This window comes from Hetaerina americana, unplaced genomic scaffold (genome assembly GCF_022747635.1).
Source record: "Hetaerina americana unplaced genomic scaffold, ioHetAmer1.1.p SCAF_5, whole genome shotgun sequence".
NCBI lineage: Eukaryota > Metazoa > Arthropoda > Insecta > Odonata > Calopterygidae > Hetaerina > Hetaerina americana.
Genome location: NW_027287095.1, coordinates 44,512,553 through 44,536,925, shown reverse-complemented (window position 1 = coordinate 44,536,925; position 24,373 = coordinate 44,512,553). Strand labels below are relative to the sequence as shown.

The 24,373-nt window shown below is 37.9% G+C and overlaps 1 protein-coding gene across 1 annotated transcript in view; it reads left to right on the top strand.

Annotated features, from left to right (window-relative positions):
- Positions 1-7,673: 7,673 nt before the first annotated feature.
- LOC139693651 (uncharacterized) overlaps positions 7,674-24,373 on the top strand; it is a 225,540-nt gene continuing 208,840 nt past the window's right edge. Inside the window, exon 1 of the mRNA XM_071591890.1 lies at positions 7,674-9,190. Coding sequence (XP_071447991.1) covers positions 8,862-9,190 — 329 coding nt within the window. The 5' untranslated portion in view covers positions 7,674-8,861. The remainder of the gene's footprint in view (positions 9,191-24,373) is intronic.

The following is a 24,373-nucleotide window of genomic DNA, read 5'->3' as shown; positions in this document are numbered from 1 at the left end:
GTTAGGTTTGCTGATGACCAAGCTTCAGTTTGTCAGTCAGCCAAGGGGTTGCAAGCATTGCTTAGTGAATTGGAAATTCAGTGTGACAGGTATGGGATGAAAATCAATATTAATAAAACAAAGGTTATGCGATTTTCAAAAAAGAAAAAGGCCAAGCTGAATATTAAAATAGTAGGACAAAAACTAAAGCAGGTAGAACAGTTTACGTATCTCGGAAGTGGAATGAAAGCCTCCAAGATTATTCACATGAAGGACGTCGGGAAAGTGACACCAGACCGGAAATCATTGAAAAAAGGTAGGATATACATTTGGAAGATCGGCTTATTTCCTCCATAACCAAATTGGGTTCGCTGAAGTTCTGCTTGAAAGACGTTCCTATATGGGCTCTTCTCGAAATTTTGAAAATTCTTCCTCCTCCACGGGAAGCCCTTATTTTGCAATTTTTATATTCTGCCCATTGAGACTAATGTAATGAAACAAATCGGGTCCTAGCTTAGAATCACTTGGACCCCAACTGCTATACGCACATAAATTCAAATCTTTAGCAATATTTAATATAAATTTGCCCTGAACTGGACTATTTATATGTTATCATTGACACTGAGAATAGTAAGCTGAATAGTTGGATCTGACTATATCGCCGCTATAGAGCATATTTACACATAATTGCCCCACACGGCCAAAGGATGTGCGGCGCCCTGACCATGAAACATTAGGAGTCATCCCTGAGATGTCTTAGCTGGGGTCTCTCAATACTCATAAAGTGGCTCCAGTAACTATCATTCAGGTCAAATTTATATCTCTAAAGAGCAATCATAGGAAGCTTCCGAGAGACAATTAGAAAATAAGAAGCCATTCAGCCCCGGGAAATCCTTTCATATTTGCCTACATTTTAAAACAGAGGAAGGATAGGATGGCATTTAAAGTAATAGCAATTGATGTCTAACATTTTTAACCTGCTGTTTAAATTTTGTATTCATTTACATTATGAATCTGATAATCATTCCCTAGAGAGCAAACTATTGAACGCTTTACTCATAAGAATAATGGTCATCATCAATAGGGCAAATTACATAAAAAAACATAAACTTAGTTATCCACTTGAAGATCAGCCTGCTACGTGACGGTATAGTTCACACAGTACTGGTATGCTCTACGGCGTTCAATAGCATCGGCCCGCAAGTCGAAAGATCCGTTGTTCAAGTCCCGATCAAGGGAATACTTTTTACACTTGCGATCTGCTTAATTCCTCCTATCCCACCTCTCCGTTGTTCGTCTTTTATGTGTTCTTATCGCTTTGCCTTATATCTATTTCCATGTGAATGAATATTTGTTCACCCAATGGCGGATTTTCGTGTTTGAATGTGTGTATGTGTGTGTACACACATAAATGTATATATATATACACATGCATGTGTATATATATATGTATATATATGCCCACACACACACGAGGTCTGCTCAAAAAGTATCTTGAATTTTGAATTTTCGTGGGTTACGTATATTTGATTTTCGAGTTTTTTGTGGCATTATGTTGGTACTAATATATCTCCCTCTTATGAAAAAAAGTTCGGCCATATTGAATGTTCAGTTAATTGTTGATAGCTCTTTTGCTTAGACGTGTTTTGGCTTGTCTTCGATTTTTGCCTGTTCCAAAAAATGGGTCAAAGAATCTGTATCAAATATTATGTAAAAAACGAAATGTAATTCGAGGAAGCATTCCGAATGTTGACTTTGTCATATGGAGAAGCTACCTTGGACCGAAGTAAAGTTTATCGTTGGTAAAAAGAGGTTGGAAGTTGGTCTTAGAGGGCCGAGAAGATGTGAAGGACGAAGAGCGTGCCGGACGCCCCAGGACGTCAACAACAGACGAGGGCATTGATGAAGTGAAGAAAATATAATTGACTAATCGTCGAATCACCGTTAGAGAAGTTGCTGAGGATCTAAACATATGGATTGGCTCATGCCATTCGATTTTTACCAATATTTGGGTATGACACGGGTCGCCGCGAAATTCGTACAAAAATTGCTCAACTTTCAGCAAAAACAGTAACGCATTAACTTTGCTAATGAGGTGTTGGACTCTGTCCACGACGACCCAATTTGCTCCAGAGCGTCACAACTGGTGACAAGTCATGTATTTATGGTTGTGACGTGGAAACTAAAGCTCAATCATCCCAATGGAAGCTGCAGCTAGAGCCAAGACCGAAAAAAGCGCGCAAAGTTCGGTCGGATGTGAAAGCTTTGCTTACAGTTTTCTTCGCTTGCAGGGGCGTGGTCAATCATGAGTTCTTGCCACAGGGTAAAAAGGTAAATAAGGAATATTACCTTCAAGTTATGCGTAATTTACGCCAAGCAATCCGCCACAAACTCCCGGGTTTGCGGAAGAACAAAAATTGGCTTTTGCACCATGACAACGTCCGTGCTCACACATAGTTACTTGTGCGCGAATATTTGGCCACAAACAACATACTAATGATGCCGCAGCAACCGTATTATCCAGATCTGTCCCCAAGTGTTTTTTCTTGTTCCCGAAACTACAGAGGCCCATGAAAGGACGACGATTTGCTACGATTGACCAGATAAAGACTGCGAAGGAGGAGCTGAACAAGATCACAAAAAACGATTTTTTAAGTGCTTCGAGGATTTGAAAAAACGTTGACACGCGTTACAACGTTGGCACCGTGTCTAATGGGGATTACTTGTACGGGGATAAAATAGATATTCATCAATAAATAAAAACATTTTTGAAAAACACAAAAGTCTTGATACTTATTGAGCAGACCTCATATATATTTATATATATATATATATATATATATATATTAATATATATATATATATATATATACATATATATTTATATTAATATATTACAATGTGAGTGTCCTTTTAAGTGTCATGTATGTATATATATATATATATATATGTATGTATATATATATATATATGTATGTATACACACACAGATATATATGGACTGACTTGTAGCATTTATTAGGGAGGAATTTGGGCGGTAGGCTTCGTTAGATGTGTTCGTTCCGATTCCAAAAAATGGAACGACTGCCGAATAAAAAGTTTGATTTCTCTTTCAGCTAAAGTGGTTACAATGGATAGGAACATTGAATACAATCAGGATATATTTGCATGTTTCCTTGATTTTAAAAAGGCGTTTGATAGGGTAAATTAGGTGGAAATTTAATTGGTGTACTGCAGAAAATAGGAGTAGATTAGCAGGGTAGGAGACTTATCCAAACCTGTAGATATCACGGACTGCTCAGGTACGAGTGAGGGATGGAGAGTCGGGATTGACAGTGTTAGAAAGAGGGGTAAGACTGGGTTACCTATATACACATGTTCCTTTGAAGGTATGTTGTATGCATGGAGAAAATGGTAAAAGAGGTATAGAGCGAGCTGGAGGTAGAGATGAATTATGGCAAGGAATTCATACTAGTAAAATCAGTTAGGTTTGCTGCTAAATAAGCTTTAGTTTGCTACTCAGCCAAGGGCTTGCAAGCATTACTGAGGGAATCGGAAAGTCAGTGCGACAGGTAAGGGATAAGAAAAAGTAAACAAAACAAAGTTTATGCGATTCTCGAGAAACAGGAAAGCTTATTTAAATATTATGAGTTCATAAACTTCAGCTCGTAATTCACCAATTCACTAGTAGTTAATCAATCTCGGAAGTGTTTTGAACCAAAATGGTCGAAGTAGTAGGGACATACGAAAATTGTGCTACGCAAAGAAGCATTCACAAGGAGATGGGACTTGATAACAAGGACGTTGAGTAAAGATGTTAAGAAACGGTTCGTCAAAACTTTAATTAGGCGCGTGGTTTTATACGGAGCGGGAATATGGTGATTGCATCAAGATGGTAGTCGTAGATTGGAGGCTTTTGACATGTGGGTGTGGAAAGAATGTAAAAGATTAAATGGACAGAGAGGAAAACAAACGAGGAAGTCCTAGGAATGGGAGGCGAAGAGAGGGGAATGTTGGCAGAAATCCAAAGGAGTCAGGAAAGATGGATGCAGAGCATTATGATTGGTAAAGGGATGTTAAAGACTTAGATAGAGGGGAGGCACGCGAGGAAGAGGTAAGAAAGGTTTTGGCATTTTGGGCGCAAGGAAGGGAGGTAGGAAGTATGCGGAGTTGAAGAGGGGTCTCAGTAGTGTTGAATTTTCGCTTTTATTTTGCTGCGAGAGGTAAGTAAATGTATCGTTGAACAGTTGTATTAGCTGAGTCCATCCAAAACTTACTTTAACCGGCAGAATACCAGCAATAATTGTGCATTATTATCATTAATTTTCTCATTCAGTAATTCACAACCTTTCACCACTCAAGTCAAATTATATACACACACACATATATACATGTGTGTATATACTATATATACTAAATATACTTATATATATATATATATATATATATTTTTTAAATACTTCTATATCTTCCGATGAAGACGGAGCAGAATTCCGGCGAAATGATCAAGAAATAACGTGCGAGTGATCTTTTTATATGTTTCTACATTGTTGCTGTCCAATTTATTATTCAACACTTTCGTGTTACGTCGACGAAATCATCTAAATATAGTATATATATATATATATAGTATATACATACATGCAATCATGGTCACATATAAACAAAGTCAAAACACACCAAATTGTAATGAGTTAGTAGAAAGTGGGGAAGAGAATTACAAGGACGACGTTGTTGGGAAAGATGGAAGGAACCTGATTCTAATACGAAAACAAATTATTTAGAGAAAATATCCAAATTTGAATTAAAATTCTGTCACAAACAGATATTCTAATTGATGTGTACGGACCTTTCCCCTTCGCACAATTAGTCCTACGCCTTCCAATTCGTTTGGCACTACCCTCCTTCTCTTCGCACTCATCGCTGCAACTTATCGTTCCAACCTTCACTCTTTCCCTTCACCCCTACCGACCTTCTCTTCAGCGCTCCCGACTCATTTTGCTTAAAGTCCTCTTTCTCTCCTCGTTTTTACCAACTACCCACATCTCCTCCTCTCTGCTGACCCTCCTCCCCACCCCCGCTCCCACTCTTTAGCACAATAACCCTTCTCCTCCCCGAGCTCATTTTCACAGCACCCTCCTCAACCTCCACCCCCACTTCACCTCACCGCGCAATCCACCCCCACCGCATCGTCCTCCCTCCCGGCACACCCCCTCCCTCAACCTCCCCCCTCCCATCCCACCTTTCTCGCCTCCCTCCCTCCTGCCCTTTACGTCTCGATTCGACGCGGCAAGCAACAGAGGCGGATGAGGGGTCGACGGGAGTGGTCGGGCTCTCGGGGACCCGACGGTCGGCCGCCGCGGTGCAGAGGAGGGCGTCGACGCCGGGCGGAGCGGGGACTCCACGCGGCGGGGGTGTGGGCTCACTCGTCGCCGGCGTACTCCCTCGTCGACTGACGGGAGGACTCGGGGGCTCCTTCCTCGCGTTCCGTTGGGGAAGGACGTCGCTGCCGCGTACAGGTTTCCTCTTCCCCGGCGATTTTCACGCACTTCTCTCGGCGCGCGGAGGTCGCCTTCCGTTGATCTCCTTCGCCCGGATCGCTGAACCCCGCGGTCGCCGGTCAAAGCGGAGGACGCTTCCACGTGGGACTATCCGAGCCCCGAGATTGAGCGATAGATTGGGAGGTAGGGATAGAGATTGGTATCCGGGAGATTAGATGCTCCGGTTCACGAAATATCTAGCTGATGTGGTGCTTATGTTCATCAAGTTCAACGAGAGAAATCACTCGTTCCCGCCAATGTGACTGAATTTGACATCCAGGCTTTTCCATAGTAGGTAAGACCTATTATTTCGCTATGGAATATATATGGTTTTAGTTATAGTTCGCAAAATTTCTTAACACTGAAGCATGGATATATTGGCGAATCGGTTGTTGTAAGACTTATAAAATTTTTGATAAATTAGGCTATGATAAATTATAATTAATATTAATAAGACAGAATGTTTATTTTTATAAGAGAATTTTTTAAAGTTACTCGAACAATACAGAGGCAAAAGAATATATTAATCAGCTTTTCGTAAATTTTCTCCCGTTGATTGCTGTTTAGGTATGTTTGAAATCCTTCTTCTTCTGAAGACTTGAACGAGATATCGGCAAATAGTCTCTTAATATAGAAAAGATGGAAGTCAACTCATTTATTATTTTTAGGAAATACTTTTATTTTCGACTGAACATACAGATTCATTCAGGTCGAAGCCATGATAACTCAGATAAATTGTAATGAACACAAAATAAAAGTTTTTTGATACATGGCTTAGTTGAATGATCCTTGATATTTTTATAATGAGGTAAATTCTGACAATGAGTAGTATGATAGCAGACTGTGGGCGATCTGAGTTTTAAGTTTTTAAAACGCTCCAAGGTGGATTGAAATATTTGATTCTGTTTTTTCTGTACGAATTCAGATTTTACTTTCTTGCGAGATAAAACTAACAATTTGTAGGGACACAGTTTACCGAGGTACAATACGCATTTGAGGAAATCTAAGATTTGTATTTTCTTTATAAATTTAGATAATGTTATATCCAATCTCTCTTTGAAAATTAACATTCGAATAATATCACTTTCCTTTAAATGGATCTTTTACAGTGTTACTGAAATAAATGTTATTAAAATTCTCGGAAATGCATCAAATGTTTAAAAAACTTAAGTATTTTTGGCGTTTTAAGTTATTTGCTTTTTTAGTTTTTCTCGTCTTCCGGGAGAAAATAAATACTTTCTTGGTTTGATGTCAACTGCAAAAACAATCATTGTATGGTGAGAAATTGAATTAGTTTAGAATGAGTGCATGAATTTATGCCTGGAATGTCTCCCGTAGTCTTGAACTCCGAAACTCCCGCAGTTATCGTTAGCAATGCCGAACCCTCACAAATTTTCGTCAGTGGAAGACAAGTGAGATACTCATAAATTCGGGCCGCAATGAGCTCGATAACAAGTCCCAACAAGGACGCGCACGTGTAATGCAATGGAGCAAATTGATTGAAAAAAATCAATTTACACTCGAAAAGGGTGTTCCAACGTACATCCCTTTTATTGCTTTGGTGTCGTTTTAAATTTTAATCCCACTCGATTTCAATCGATCTAAATTCGTTTCCCAGCGGAGTTGAGCACCTTCTATGTGTACTTTTCGCGACACGCTGATCCGTTGCATCCTTGGGGGAGTGAGGATTCTCCGAATCTCTTGCAAATTTTGTCTCGATGCAATGATTTCCAAATTTCAGCTCCCCGTCCCACATAAATTATTCACTCCCTTCCCTTTTCCTCTCTCGACAGAGGCCACATCGCGGAGAGGAGGTGGGTGTGGATCCCAGAGGACCGTCCGATTTCGGCGCGGCCTAACGAGACTTCGCACGCAAGCGCCCGCCCCACCCGAGACCTTTGGGCGTGTGTGTGTGTGTTTGTTCCTGAGCGACGAGTGAGGGCAAAAGGGGTAGGGGAGGGAAGTCCCTTGGGGGTGGGGGAGGGGACTGGAGGGAGTTTGAAGGCCGGGCGGAGAGGGAGTAACGACTTCGAGGGAAAGGAGTTGTTGCCGGTGGCGGTGCTCTGAGGTCGGGGAAGGGAGGATAGGGAAGAGGGGGAGAGTTGGATGGGAAGGAGGGACACACCATTGTTGCGCGCGCGGGGGTGTGTGCCCGCTCTCCTTCCTCCCTCTCAGGCTTGGAGGCCCCAGCTTCCATCTCGCCGCGCCACGTGGGCAGTCGCTTAGGGAAGAAGGTATACGACGAGCCGTCAACCCGTCTCCAGCCCTCTTCGTACCTCCGAAGAAACGTTCCAAAAGTGCTCGAATTGTAGGTAGATACGACCTCACCCTTCCCCCAGAGAACGGATAGAGCCGCGCTTTTAACCGCCATTCCTCAAAATCCCGTTTTCCAGCCAGTTCAGAACTGCTCTCCCAGTGGAAACTCTCTCTTCTACCAGAGTTCATGCTCTTCCCTTCGCCTTGCTGGCTTTGTTGGTGGAGGAAGAAAACATTACTCATTTTTCTAGGATGATTGAGGAAAACTTTCCACTCCCGGGGGAAGAAATGGGCAAGCTCCTACTTCCTTGGTAAATAGAGGTTAAGTACAGCAGGCTAATTTACACCGAGCAAGATTAACCGCATCGTTACGTTTTAAACTTGTGATGAGGCCTCCGGACGGAAAATACGCTTCATCAAATTATCCGCGTTAAGATGAACTCCGTAAGAACGCAATACGTGAGACAATGACAAGTATGTTTGCCTGAAGATATTTGCTACCAATGAACGCATATTTACACCACTGAAAGAATAGACTAAGACTAATTTATTCTTATATGCTCAATCTGCAGCATACACATTTTTAGAGGACTAAATAATTCTAATTTCGAAATACGGTCTTCGTTGACAGAAACGCTATATCTCAAGAACTTCCATTTGACGAGTTTGAAACATGAATATTGAAGAATTTTGAAGACATTTTACTAAATACCCGGAAACCCAGACCATCAAATTTATGATACATTTTTTATTTAATTGAAAATTTCATGTGATACGTAATAAATGTACATCTGGATTTTCTAAAAGACTGACTCAATGACTTTCTTACTTTTTTATATCATTGGGTATGTCACACATGCAACGTTCTTCTAATCTCAATGCGTAGGAACTAAAGACAACTGAGCGATTTGAAAAAGCTACCACTGTTTCCGTTGGAAAAGGAAGTCACAGGATATTTGGAGTGTGTGCGGTGCTTGCAGATAAGTGTCCACCGCCGAATTGGAAAGCGGCTCCGACGCATAACGTTTCGCTGCTTCCTTAGCGCCCTTGACCTCAGTCGCCGTTTTGACCCGTTTCCTGATCACCATGGAACACGACATATCCGGGATGCACCTGACCCACCACGAGATGGAGGTGATCCCCAGGAAGTGGCTGGAGGTCGTGGTCCACTTCCTGTCAGGCTTCCGCAACGACACCGTGGACTTCGGCCGGCCGCACCTGAGGCCCTCGGTGGAGGGCGTCTACCCGCTGTTCGTGGTGCTGTACGCGGCCCTCGTCATCAGCGGCACAGCCTCCAACGTAGCCCTCCTCGTGGCGGTCCTCTCGCCTCGGGCCTCCCTCCCCGGGGCCGTCGAGGGCACGCGCCGAGGAGAGGTCGAGGCGCCACCGAGGACGGTGTCGGGCTCGTCACCCAGGTGAGCCTTCGATTCAAAGAGATGTCGTGCCCCACCACGTGAAGCCACACCTCACCGCGATCAATACCTTAGACAGTATTGTCTGATGACCTCAGTGCCGAGTCCGAATGACACTGTTAATACACTTCACACATCTCAGTCGGAAATCATTTGTGATCCGCCTGCGTGACATTTGCCATTGATAAGCAATCTTGGCAGCATTAATAACTTAACCATTCGTTTGTTTCTGATTGAATTTTACCATTGCAATTGAAGTAGATTGCAATTTCGAGCTGTTTCCATGTCCCTCGTTAAAAACTTGACCACATGAGACGTATTCTGAATCAAAACGGGGAACGATTTTCATTCTAAGGTGTACTAAAATTCTGCACTCATTTTGATCAACCAGCCTCATTGGTCATTCTGAGATATTATTTCCCCATTAATTTCTTTTGTGATATGTAAATCCCCGAGAATCATTATCTCAAAACAAATATTGCTGTTCGCGCTCAATTTTATTTTAGCATAGGGAGTAAATTTATGCGGTCACAATAATTAGTGATATGCAACTCGGGTAACAGAGGAAAAGGTATCCACTCTTCCTTACCGAAAATAAAGAATCAAAACAATCGAGAGAGATATATTTTAAGCTAATTATTTTCAAATTAAATCGGACTACAGCAAAATAAGTTTGCAGATAAATATTATTAAAGTTTGAATTTCCTTAATGAAAATAGAAAACTCCACGCATTGAATTTTTTTAAGTATGCTATTATTTCACTAGAAAACCAAAACTACCGTAGTCGCTTCAGAGAAGCAGTACTGCGAATACAATATTTAAGCACTATAAGCATTATGTAAGTTTGCGGATACAAGAGATATCGGAACAAATAACTTATTAATTCTTCAGCTCTCAAGACTATCTATGCGTCCAATTTAAGTGGCGGGTCGGACTAATCTCAAAATTGGCCAAAATAGATATTTTATTTGATTCAATCTCATTAATTTTATTTATTTAATTTCATTTTATTCACTCATTATCCAAATGAGTGAATTTTTATTTTAAGGCTATTCAAATTTACTGAATCAATGTTGAGAAGAAATCGTAAAACGAATAGTAAAAATTTTTCTCTTCCTATTCCCATTTCCCGATGATTTATTTTTGGACGAGTCACTAGTCGCAGATGTGACACATTAGGTCGGGCTCAATGGGCTTGGGCGGCACAGCACATGCAATGCAAGATAAATTTCACAACCGCATTGAACACTATCGGGCCGAAGACTTTTCCTGCCATGTGATAAATTGTTATGGCGGTATTCCATTTATCAGTGACGAAGGACAAGAGTTTTAGAGAAAAACCTCTGAATATCAGTCTTCAGTGAAATTCAGATTGGATTTAGCACCTAAATATTTTCTTTGTCTTCAACATCATCCACAAAATACTATCATTCAGTCAACTTATTAAAAAAATCATTGCTGTCATTTTAAAACTTATTAAGAGCTTACACTAAAAAAGTTAATTTTTAACTTTGATCGAGTTCTGGCATACCGCAAACTCTCCCCTCAATAATCCAACTGTACGAGTCGTATTCTTCAAATCGTCTTTCGATGCCCTTTTGGTACTATTGCTTTCAGTTGAGCAGCAAGATAATTACATACTTCTATATAATTCAGTTAGAATATCGATATCCACCATTAACATGCCCTTCATAAAAATCACAACGACATCCCTTTTTCAAATATGAATATCTTTCCCTCATCTAGGTACTATTTAAAAGTTTTTAGACCCAGTAAATGGAGTATAAGTTTTTTTCTCATTCTTCATCTCATTATTCATATGGATGTATTTATTCATTTTTGGGAGATGGGTAGCCAAATTATTGGTATTTGCACTTTTTCAATATTAATGGCCATTTTAAGCTGATTTTCATGGAATTAGAAGTCTTTCTTAAAAATGCCTAAATCATTAATAAATATATGCAATACGATTATTACCGAATTTTTATTTTAATCCAGTTGTAACTAAACATTATAGCCTAAGCTATTTTCTAAATATACCGTTCGAAAATCTACATAACCTATTTATTATTATTGGTATTAAACCATTTAAAGTAGGTTTTGGATCGACACAGACTGAAAAACGATACATTTTCTTGGTCTCTTCGCTTGTCTAATGCTTTCCCATCTATCACAGTCTTCAAAAAACCGTCACCGAGTAAAACACTAAGTATCCATATTTTGCCTCCTTTGGGTTTCTGCCAACAATCCCCTTTCCTGCCCCACCATGCCTAGTGCATTCTCGTTTGCTATTCTTTCTGTCCACTTCACTTGTCCCATCCTTCCACCTATCAAAGGCCACCAATTTTGTTTCTAACACTATATTTCCGCAGGGTACAAAACCACACCCCATGTCAAAGTTTTAACAAGTCATTTCTTAACATCATTATCCAACGTCCCTGTCATCAATTCCCTCCTTCTTACGGAGGCTTCTTTATCAAATGCAATTCTTCTTACTATGCTCCTATAACTTGGACAATTTTAGTTCAAAACCCTTCCGAGTGAGGTAAAATTTCATCGGAACGAGTTTATGACCTATTTAAATTGGCTTTCCTTATCCTGGATACCACATAAACTATGTTTTGTTTACATTTATTATCACCCTTTACCTATCGTACTACTTTTCGTATTCGATCAGCAATGCTTGTCAACCCTTCGTTGACAGGCAAACTAGAGCTTGATCTTCAGCAAACCTAATTGTTTTAATGAATTGTCCCCTGATTTTAATTCCTAGCTCCAGTTCTTCCCATGCCCCTTTAATAATTTCCTCCATATGTACGTTGAACAGCACCGGTGATAATGGACAACCCTGCCTCACTCCTTTTCCTAACACTGCCCATCTGGACTCCCCATCTACCACTTGCACCTAAGCAGTCGGAGGCATGTACAAATTGTGAATAAGTCTCCCATCCTGCTAATCTGCTCCTTTTTTGTGATACATTCATCAATTCCACCTGATTCACCGTATCAAATGCTTTCTCAAAATCTACAAAATATACTAATTGTATTCTACATTACTATTTATTAGCAACCTGTATGGAAACACGCGTACCTTTCCCCTTTCTGAACCCAAACTGACCATCCCCTGCGTAATCATTTTCCCTGCTCCATATCCTATAACTTTGACCCCTGATAAGTTTTTGTCTGAATCTTTCGATATCTCTTTTTTAACATGTTCCCATTTTTCTCCAACTCTACCGGTCTCTTTTTCTTCACTCCTCCACATTTGCTTTACAACATGACCAACATATGATCCTGGGTGCCACTTAATCTGTGTGATGAATAAAAATTATTCTTCTGTATTCCTCGCATGTAGTCTTCCATTTCCTTTTTTTTGGATAGGGGCCAATACTTCTCTGACGAAATCACCAGTCTAAAACCTTCCTCGTATATGTTATGAATCAGCCCACAAAGACTCATCTTTTCAATTTTATATCAACTCTTAAATATTTCCACAGAATTGTTATCTGTCCATTAAACTTTATGGGAAAACTATAAGTTTTTAATTACACAGCATTTTACAATACCTGGACCTAAGTTACACCCGTCTACGTCATATTCTCTTCGTATGTCATGAATTCTACTTTTCTGGCCTAATTTCTTTACCATAGAGTTCCTTTATATATTATTTCCATCTTTTATGAATATTTTATAATTCAATTAAAACTTTTTCTGCCGTATCTTTGATAGTTTTTACAAATTTTCCCTTATTCATTCTTAAGGGTGTTTTCACCTTACTGTATAGCGCACCAAATATCACTCTTCCAATGTACACATTCGATATCCTCGCTCTGTGTCTTCCGCCACGCATCTTTTGCTCTTTTTGTGTACCGGATCAGTTTATTATTCAACTCTTTGAACTTTATTCTCTCCAACCCTGGGGTTACATTCTTTCATTTCCTTCTCTCGTCTATCTTCGTAATCATTTCGACTGTAATCCATGATTTACTTGTCCTTTTTCTATTTGCTCTTCCCAGAATTTTGTTTGCATCTTCTGATATCCCTTTTTCGATATGCTTCCATTTTTCTTCGATTGGGCCCGTTTCTCTGTCCTCACTCATGATTTGGTCTACAGCTTGCCGGTACCTCTTTCTTTTAGGTCGATGCTTCTTTATCCATTTTCTCAGCTGTCTTTCTATTTTTTTCTTCTTAAATTAGGCGTTACATATTATTAGTACTAAATGATGATATGATTTCGCATCCGTTCACGGGAAACAGTGCAAATCATTTTCAGGTTAATACGAATTCATATTAAGGGCAAAAATAGACTAGTAATTATTTAGGTGTTATTAAATCAACAATATCGTATAATGTCTGACAATGTTCATCAATATATATCTCGGAGATAACATTAACGCATGATCGATTAATTTAACCCTCGAAAGTTACCCGAAAGGGAGACTCTGTCAATGAGTTTCGTAATGAAAATACGAGTAGGAGTCAGGCAATACGTTTCTTGGGAAACCAATACTTGCCATTTAAATCGGTAACCCCAAAATATTATGCTGATAATCTTATAAATAGATCACTAAGGACAGCTAGCTATACGCTTCCTCAGGACAGAATATCTTATGCATTATTGATTACATTGGTGAGTTTCAAGACCCTAATAAAGAACGTAAAAGTTAGTAAATAAAGCATAAAAGCCTCATGAAAAGAAAATGGGTAGCGGAAATTTTTCGGGGGGATGACTGATAGCAGAGATATAAATGCCATTAGAAATAGCCACTGAATTCGGTGGTGAGCAGAGTATTAGGGAATCTACAAGGATCCCTGATGCTTCCAAAGGGAATTTAAACTTTGCCTAGTGTTTACGTATGCCATTCGATTTTTAGACAATTTAAATACAAAGTAAATAAGGTTAATCGATATAAAATCCATAACCAACCATCAAACCCATTACTTTTTGTTAACGCGTTCTGCAAACGCACCGATTCATGTATTTAGTGAAATAAGTGTGCTATTTTTCGATAATAACATTTAAGAGCATTCTGCAATTGCATGGTTCAAGCAAACTTACACCAAACGAGAATAATTTATCTAGAATTTTTGAAAACTCATACAATGCGTTCTAGTAAATTTACGAGGCTCGTATAGTACATCCTTGACCCCATAAACTAAATTTAAAAAATTCTACAGAATAATTTCGTTTGCTATTTTTTAATACATATGGCCGTAAATATTCATCAGAGTGAACAGATGATCCGAAAAAAAACACGATTTATACTGGGAAATATTGACGTAAGTGCTGATTTTGAATGTAAATCCAACAATAACATAAAGATACATTAAATATGTTTCACTGTAGTAGTAAAATGGGACTGGAGGCATCCATTCATATTGGTTTCCATGAAAAACATTTAAAGTACGTTTTCCACTGACGAAAATTTTGATGAGGAAAATATTTAAAGGCATCGAAGAATGTTACATCAAACTACTCCGCCGCTAAAGGCATGCTTGGATGCTTTAGACTAGCACTTTAAAGAGTTTCATGGTATTATCTGTTAACAAACACACTAACATCGCGGTAAGCACCTGGGCATAAAATTAACTTACTGCAAATTCCAAGATTAGTCTAAGCGCAATTTTTCACTTAACGCGAACTCAACTAACATGCCCCTAGTAGATATGTCAAACTGCTTCATTTAATTCAGAAGTTCCAATATGAAGAAGTGAAAGAAAAGAAAAGACTCTGCTCGTAAATGAACCAGCCTAGTCCATGAAATATTATAATTAAATGCTGCAAGGCGTTTTAATTTGGCATCGTAAAAGTCACTGTAACCGGAAGTCACTACACAACTATATTTACAGTTCAGGTTTTTAGAAAGTTACAGGGGTCCTTCGTTCATCATTTTTGGAAATATTCATTTATTGCTGAATTACTGAAAAAATTCAAAAATCATCCAAGAAAATTTTGATGTTCAATCTTTTGCTTTCAGCAATTAAATACTATAGTATATCACCAAGTATCTCATTTTTAAAATGGAAAATATTTTTTGCATAGCCGCGGCAAGAGATTGGATGTATGTATTGGATTGGATGTATTTATTTATGGCCGATGTCAATCAGCAAAACAATTCATTTGATTCGACATATAATGAATTTCCCATCCAGCCGAAAATGTTAGCACGGTAACGCTTCACTTAGGTCTTAAACAGAAATGGTAGGTTCATTGCAATGGTCGATGTTTGCATGATGCGTTGAACATTTCCGCTTAAGACGAGAAGTAAATTTATTTCAAGCATGCGATTAATAATGTGAGTCGAAGGAAAATGAGCTTTTGAACAAAAGAAAATATTAATTAATGAGGACAGACATATCTGACTGCTGTCACACAAACGCATTAAAATGAGAATCGAAGGTTGGATTAGACTTACAAAGTACAGACTGCTATGGCACAACCAAATGTTGTAGTTAGGGCATGATTGACGTTTAAAACATTTGATAAATCAACATAACATATTTCAAATGTTATACTGAGTTCACATTAATGGACGGGATAATTGACCAAAAGAAGGAAATTTGATTTATCATTAAAATCTATGATAAATTCACATGATGGATTTCAACTCTTATCCAGAATTTGAATCAATTACTATCAAATGGGAGAGTTTTGTTGTCATTAGTCTATTAACCCAAGGCCAACACGGAAGGTAGTGTGAATGAAGCTACCTTCCTTGCTTGACTTAAGAATATATAACTAAGAACACACGTTGTTCAAAATTACATTCAACGAGGTCTATAAACATGACTGGGAATGTAAATATTATACAAAACAAATATTTATTTGAAACCAATAAAATTTTAGAGTTAATTATTTTTTGAAATAAGCGTGACATTCAAATATCGATAGAATAAATTAAATTATATATTTAGATTAGTAAGTTACCTTCAGTATGTTTAATTAAAATCCCATTTTACCTATTCTCAAACAGAGCCGAGAATGTCATAAAAATAGACTAACAGTGCCGTACATACATAATCAACATATTTAGTGTCTAGCCTTTTTGCCAGCATATATTTTTGGGCCTTGGCTTTTATTATTGAAGAGGTCCTAGTATTATACTTTAAAAAGGCAGAAGCTAATAGTTGTGATAATATCCCAATTCGTTCATCAACGGTTATTATTGTGTCAGACGTTTATAGCATTATTTGCCATAAGTTATTCCAATATCTCGTATTTTCCATTCCAACAAGAAATCAACTATATAACCTCAAACTGCGAGTGCTGAGAAAATCGACCTACAGATAAACTTTCAGCCAAATCTGAAATTAGAATTTAGGCACGAAAATCTTTCCCACTTCCTGGTTTTATGCATGGTGTAAAACTTTTCGACCTTAAGATGAGACAATCAATTAGATGATTAGATTTTTCAAGTGAAAATTGTTTTTTTTTACAAGAGCAAAATCCGAAAAAGTGGTATTTTTCTTCAACCAGCCACCAAAAATTTTTCTTTAATTAACCTCATTTTCTATATTTCATAAGACCTACGGGACATTCACGACATTATATGGTTACAACGGTGTATACCATGCTCGGAGGATCTTTTTGATGATACATTATCAATTAATATGCACATATTCTAAATCCTTATTCATGAAAAGCGTAATGGACTATTAAAACTATCCTCCAAATATTCCGTAAGTACAAGTCTTCATAGCTTGCCGTGAAGAAATAATATTTTTTCGCGCCGGTGAATTATTTTTCAATTCTCTCCAAAAAGTTTTATGATTATGCCCGAGAAATAATGAAATATCGTGATTTTCATTCTTTCTTTCAATTATTGCGTGTATTCCTTTTAACTAATACAAAATAAACTCCTGCCAGTTAACGCATGGCTATTTTAGCTTTAGATAAGTTTCTCAACTACATCCCAATTCCCTCCAAAAGACGAAAATATACTGAAAATTTCACCTCTGATATGAATTTACGACTTGGCGATGCTTCCACTTCTCCGCTCAAAGGAGTGCCGGCTCTCAATATGCCGAGATAAAATTTAAATTAGAGAGTGAGGTGTGGGGTAAATTCTTCGAGGTTGTTCGGTTAAACATGCGGTGGAAAGGAGAAGAAAAAAATTGGAATATTGGCAAGTAAGTTCACTCGGGGAAAAATTAAAACAATCAAAATATAACCTTAAGCCTTAGTTTCGTCAATAATTTTCCCCGGATGTAAGCACGGAAATGACTACCGTGAACAATTCTTTTAGCACCACCTCACGCGAAATCAGAATTAATAAGCGAAGAACTAAAAATGTTATTCGTAGTCCAATTAGAATGTTTTTTCAAAATCATGTTTTGCTTTTTCACTCCACGGAAATGGGAGTCAAGTAAAATTTATAATTGGCGATATTGCTCAGTCGGTAATGCTAGTATTTCCCCTTCCATCATAAACCCATTGAAAACAATTAAAGTTTCCATTAAGTCAAATCAAGCTACTGATGGTTCGATCACACGTGTAAAAAACAGCATCCTTCTGAGGTAGTAAATAAATAATTTTTGAGTTCAGTAGCATTAGATACACGCATTCCCATTATCCTAGTCCAGGGTTTAAATTTGAATCGCTTTGAGTGAACTGCAAAGGACTTTTAATGCAATACACTATTGGAGCATTATAAAGAACAATTAAAGCATTAACTCTAAAAAAATTTGCCCAAAAGAAGATTTTCCCGGAAAAACCTAATTTAATAATGTCTGAAATAACGTCCTGAAATAACAAGTTATACTCTAAATATTAAAATAAATATTTCGACGCAATTATCATACATATTTGTTATTAATTTATACATACAAATCATGGCCATCGGAGTGGGTTGCGATAATTTTCAAAACATTTAAGTTATGTTAAGAATATACAAGTTCTTCTTTTAATAAATTTTTTAAATGTTTCATATTCCGTGACTGCACTTTTCGAAAGCATAAATTATCGTCAAAAATGTTTTTTTCGTACCTCAGTTTTAAATTAAAACCAAGAAGAAAAATTCAATAAATGGAAAGTTAAAGCACTTAGCGAGGTTAAAAAAAGAGACGAAAATACAGAAATAAGTTATAACACTGGTTTTTAAACTTGAATACCCAGGCTGCTGTTGTTTTCGAGAACTCAAAAGTTCAAAAAAACAATGGAAATTCAAATTAGGCAATTAATATATGACTCGCTGAGGGGAAGAAGAGAACAACTCCACCAAAGCAAACGCTTCTGAGGGAATAAATATGAACTCTTGTTTTTTTCTTTAATTTTCTCTTCGCACACCTTTTTTATCTACCGACAGGATTCTAGAGAATATATTTCGCATGCTTGATTTTTAATCCAGACACGTTTTATAGTAGGAAATATATTGCCGACCTTATTAAACATTCATTTGGAAGCTAAAAATGCAATTATAAAGATGGAAATTTAATTTAAATTTGACTTCCTGCTAATCATAACGCTGAATAATTTCTTTCTATGCTCATTAATTACATAATTATCGTTAACTTCATTAATTCAGTTCATTTCCTCCATCTTTGGCCCTGCCTATATAAAAGAGGCTATTCGCGGCAATTCACAAATGCAGATATGATATCCTCTCTTCCTCTATGTAGATAAATCATTCGCAAATGCCTTTTAGGGACTTGTTTCCGTCACTCTCGAGTCTTCCGGTGGCCATGAATCTTTTACCATCTTTTACCTTCTTGCCTCTCGTCGAGGATGGATGTATAAGGATTGATCCGTAAAGCCACCTTAGGATTCGGAACTTTGCTCGACCCCTGTATATTCTTTCCTAGTTTTCGAGAAATCTGTCCGAGGGAAGAGATGGGGGAAAGTTTGTGTTCCGTTGAATGCGACACTTCTCAAAACATTCGCCAATTCCAGATTTGGGAAAGAACCCTACAGCAACCCATCACGACAATTTTTCTGGCCTCGCCGGGATCCATTAGCAACATTTCCTCCCTTGGCGCCACGATCATTTTTTTCCATCTGTGGTTTAGTTCTTTCGGCCACTCAGTTACGCTACGGTGGCTAACGTTGCCTCAATTCCTTGATCCAAGTACTTCGATGTAGGCATTTTACCGATGGTCTGCCGTGATGAAATCAAACCTTCCCGACCAATACTTACCCATTTTGGCCAACTTCTAATGCTTCTAATTTTTTTACTCTCCTTAGTTATATTTCTCTGAATAAGAATATCAAATCTTATTTCTTGTTTCCTATGCGTTATTCATGGCGAGATTGTGGGAGCAGGAGTGATGTTAATTTGCATAAAAAAACAGAAATCTTTTAAATACGATTTTCTTCCCCCCAAGAGGAAAGGAGATCCAAAGAGAAGGGCGCGCTTTGATTATCAAATATTAGGGATTCAAGTGTCACGCTTCGAAGCCACTGTATATTCATCCCAAAAAAGGGTCTCCAAAAATGCGAACTTTGTACCTTCAGGTTTTTTTGGAAATCCAGGATAAACAAAGTATATCCCTAAGCATGTGTTTTCTGTGCATTAACAGATAATATGGATGTGGAGGAAAATTACAGAAGTGTTTGGTGTATCTGACACCTTATTTAACTTGTACTTTAGGTATGTATTTTGCGGGAGTTAACTAGAAAGTTTATAACAAAAGACTTTAAGGAATCGTTTTCTCTTTGTCCGACCAATGCACATTTTTCATAGTAATCGATTCACAAAATTGCAACGCCTTGAAAATTTCCTTCAATTTAGGAGAAGAATGAACTCGGACCTAAATGCTGATGCTCATGCCAACGCTTCGTCCATTCTTTCCGACCACTTCATTTTCAAAAAGCGAATAGTAATTTCCTGTGAATAATTATTTCAGCTCGATTGCGGATTGAAAAAAAATATTGGAGCTATATTTATTTCGACTATCCTTTCCTATTGATTACCGATTGCCTTGGCAAGCAGAGAGTGTGTACACTGTGGCTTTTATTTTGTCTTCCCATTGAAACTATTTTCTCTCAACGTCAGCAAAATTTCGTGAAAATATTTTCTTCATTTAATTTATCCAATTTAAGACGGCATTAAAGCAATCAAGTCATGTATACACAAAAGTTTAGGGCAATTCGAAGCTGAAAAATCACCACAGGCCAAGGTTTTAATTCTGTGCTAATATGATGATGGGTCAAGAGCTCATGCGATGTAAAAATAGAAGCGGAAGTCTTTCTCGCAAGGTTTACCTTGGTCCTTCACTTTATAAAGAGGAGGTCAAGCTAATTTCAGCACGTTTTCTCAGAAGAGACAGTATGGTGGTAGTGGCATTGGTAGTGGTGGGAGGGGGCAAGGATAGGGAACACAAGGGAGAGAATATCGATCCGAGGGCGGGTGTCACCCATCCAGGCGTATCTTCTTTCAGCCTCTTTGTCTCTCACTTCCACAGGTAAGGCGAAGAGGAATAGGCGATTAAATATTAGGTCAGTCAACTGACTTTTTCAATACAAATTTTCGGATTTTGGCCATTTCTGAAAATCTAAATTTTAAATGAAAATTTTCAAAATTCTCGTTATCCAATGCATGGTTTGTGAATCTATGGTTTTTAATCACGACCATGCTTCCGGTACTCTGTGGGACTTACTCTTTCCACCTACGCACTTCAGCCTAATGTATTTAGAAAATTATGGGTGAAGAAAGGGTTCTGGGCATTACAGAAGAAAAATAAGAACATATTAGAAAGGATATACTAAAAGACGAAAGCAAAGCAAAAAAAAACAAAATAGGGAAAGGAACCGTGGATAACGGAAGAGATGAATAAAAAGAATGACGACAGTAGGAAATGGAGGAACGTAAAAACACTTATCGAGAAGAAAGTTCCAACAGTTGGCTGATGAACTGAGGCGGGAAAAAATAGATGTAAATAAGCGCCGTGGAATACGAAGTGGAAGGATATGTTTAGTTTATAAAAGATGAGTGTCATAGGTGTGCTCTACAGAAAGGTGAAAGCACTATCAGGATGTAAAAAGGGAAAATCTATGATATAAGTCAAGGATAAGTTAGAAAAAATACTAATTCAATCAGGGAAGATTAAAAATAGACGGAAGACATATTCATAGAGAGAAACTCTATGGTAAAGACACTAGGCCATTACATTTAGGCATAGAAAGATAATATGATATACACAAGAAAAACTTAGGCGAAAGTTTCCCGAATGGGTGACAGAAAGGGCATTTAGGATCTTGAAATCCAATTAGGCCATGGGCGCATAGAAAATTCTTGCGCAAGTACTTTAAGGTTTAGGAGAACTTGGGAGGAAGATTTTTTCAGAATAATTCTTAGTATTAATGAGAGAAGAATCGGGCAGAAAGATATCATTAAATCAGTGATAGTAACCATAAAAAAGGCAAGACAGCCACATGAGAGGACTAAAGAACAATAAGTTTTATTTCACGCAAAGCCAAAGTGGTACTCAGGATCATAAATAAGACAATGGATATGGGGAAAAGGATTACTACGGGGATGGGGATTTAAGATTTTGAGAGGAGAAGGGCATGCGTGATGTCATTTCAGCAATGAGATCACTAATAAGAAGGAATATAGAATAAAATCAGGATATATTTGTTAGTTTCGTAGATTGCGAGAAATAATTTCATAGAAAAAATTGGTTAGAACGAATTAATTCATTGCAGAACATAAAAAGATATATGGGAGGGATAAACGACTTACCTGCAGCCTGTACATGTCTCAGATTGCTAATATGTGGGTGGCGGATGGAGAGATAGGCTGGGCAGTGGTAGAAAGAGGGATGAGGCAGGTATGCCCATCATCACCTGTGGTTTTAAACGTATGTGTGGAGGAAATAGTTAAATACTCATAGTTAGAACTGGAGATATAAATGGAAGTCGGAGGAGAGTTCATAAAATAGTTAAGTTTGCGGATGATGAGCATGAAGCTCTGGCTGACAAGACTGCCAAGAAGTTACAAGCATTACTGAACGCATCCGAAAGTTAGTATGAAAGTTATAGGATGAGAATCAATGTAAACAATACATAGGTTATGTGGTTTTCCACAAGGAGGAAAATCAAGTTAAACTAAACCAAATTAAAATAGGTCATAAACTAGCATAGATGGAAGTTTACCAAACTCGGACCAAAGTGTTCGGACGAAAATGGTCAGAGTATTAGGGACATGAGACGAAGAACTACATTAGGTAAAGAAGTTTCAAAAGGAAGAGGGAAGTGATAACACTGACATTGAAGTAAGGATATTAAGGAAAGGCTCGTTTAAACTTTGACATGGAGCGTGGTTTCGTACGGCGCGGAAACATAGTCACTGAAACAAGATTGAAGGCTTTTGAAACGTGGGTGTGGAGGATGGAAAAAGTGAAGTGGACTGAAATAAAAGCAAACGAGGAGGTATTAGGCATAAAGGGGCAGGAGAGGATATTTTTGGCAGAAAGACAAACAAGGCAAAATATGGATACTACTGAGAATTTTAATCGATGATGGATTTTTGAAGACTGTGATAGAGGGGAGAAAGTTAGGCAAACGAAGAATGGGTAGGAAAAGTACTGACAGGTTTTGCGCAATTAAGGGAGGAAGGAAGTACGCGGAGGCCTGCAACAATGTCGAATATTGGGTCGTGTTTCCCTACGAGAGGTAAGTAAATGTATCATTGTGCAGTTGTATTTGCTATGCCTATCCAAAACCTACCTTAACCGGTGGAATGTTAATAACAATTATACATTATAATCATTATTTATGTTATTCAGCAACACACCAGCTTTTAATACTCACGCGATTATTTTGATTTAGCGACTCTTTTCTTAGAAAACACGCAGAGTTTTTGGGACAAAAAGACATCTTCCCTTTGTACCAGGTTAAATTTTCGCAGATATTTAAAAATTAAACATTTAAAAACAATTTCATCCCGTTAACCCTGAATATTTTCCATGCATACTGATTATATTAGATGTTTTTTTCATCTTCTTGTAAATTTAGAGAGTTTTATTAAAAGGATCAGTTTTTATAAAAAAATGTATAATATTTCAGTGAATCAAACAATTTCACATGCTTCATGCCGTAAAACTTAACGAATGACTTAATGACAACGGTCAATGTAACACTGGGGAGCGGAGATTGTTCCACGTATTTATCTAGCGGAGGTACTTACTAATACGGAGCATGCCAAAAATTCAACCATTAAATTAAACTGCGAAGGTTAATTCCAGTTGCGGCCGAAACTCCTTTGCATTCCTGTGATTTTATTTATGAAATGGATCGCCGAGGGGAAAGAGACCTAATGATGAAGAGCGCGCTAATGAAGGGCTGACTGGGCAGGAAAAAGAGTCGTGGTCCATCAAGCAGTATGACTAGGTTACCTAATGGTTGAATAATGATGATTGGAACTCAGCTCCCCTTCTATAGGGAAATGTGTGCTCTATCGCGATACGTCCCACATATTTACGTTAGGAGAGACACAAATGAGTCCCTTGGAGGCTTTCGAAAGGAACAAGAGATTATATTCAGGACAGCGTCATTTAGAGTTTTATATTACGCCGCCATGAATAAAATCCCTTGGCCTGATATTTTTTGCAGGCAACTCAAACTCTTTCTCACTACATGAATAGTTTTCTCAAAACACCACATACTGAAATAATTTTAGCAAAATTTCACCTAAGGAACAACTATGAATTTCAACTATGGAACTGTTTTCATGAAAATCATTCAACCAAGATAATTATTCATACTTAGAATGTATGACATAACTAAAGCTACTTCACCATTCGATGAAAACTGTAAAAATCTTGAACATGTGTTACATTCTTAGATTTTAATCTAATTTTTCCCTGCAATTTTAATAATTGATCATCATCTTTGTATTTTACATGTTATTACACGCATTTAATGGTCAGACAATGGTGTTTATCACCAATTTGGTGACATGGCCCATCCTGTAAGATTTTATGTATCCTAAACATTTTATATTTACACATGCAATAACACTTACATTAACGTACGTCAAGCATCATATGATAACTACATCATCGTTAATTAGAAAATTACCGATTATGTAATTACTTAATCAGATAATGATTATCATATTATGTAATTACATACATGGGCGGTCTGAAAAGTTTCCGACTAAGAAAATTTCAGAAAAAATGTCTTGTATCTTTGTGAGGTCGTAATTCCATCATCAGATAATTGGGGGTTGGTGCCTTTGGACCTT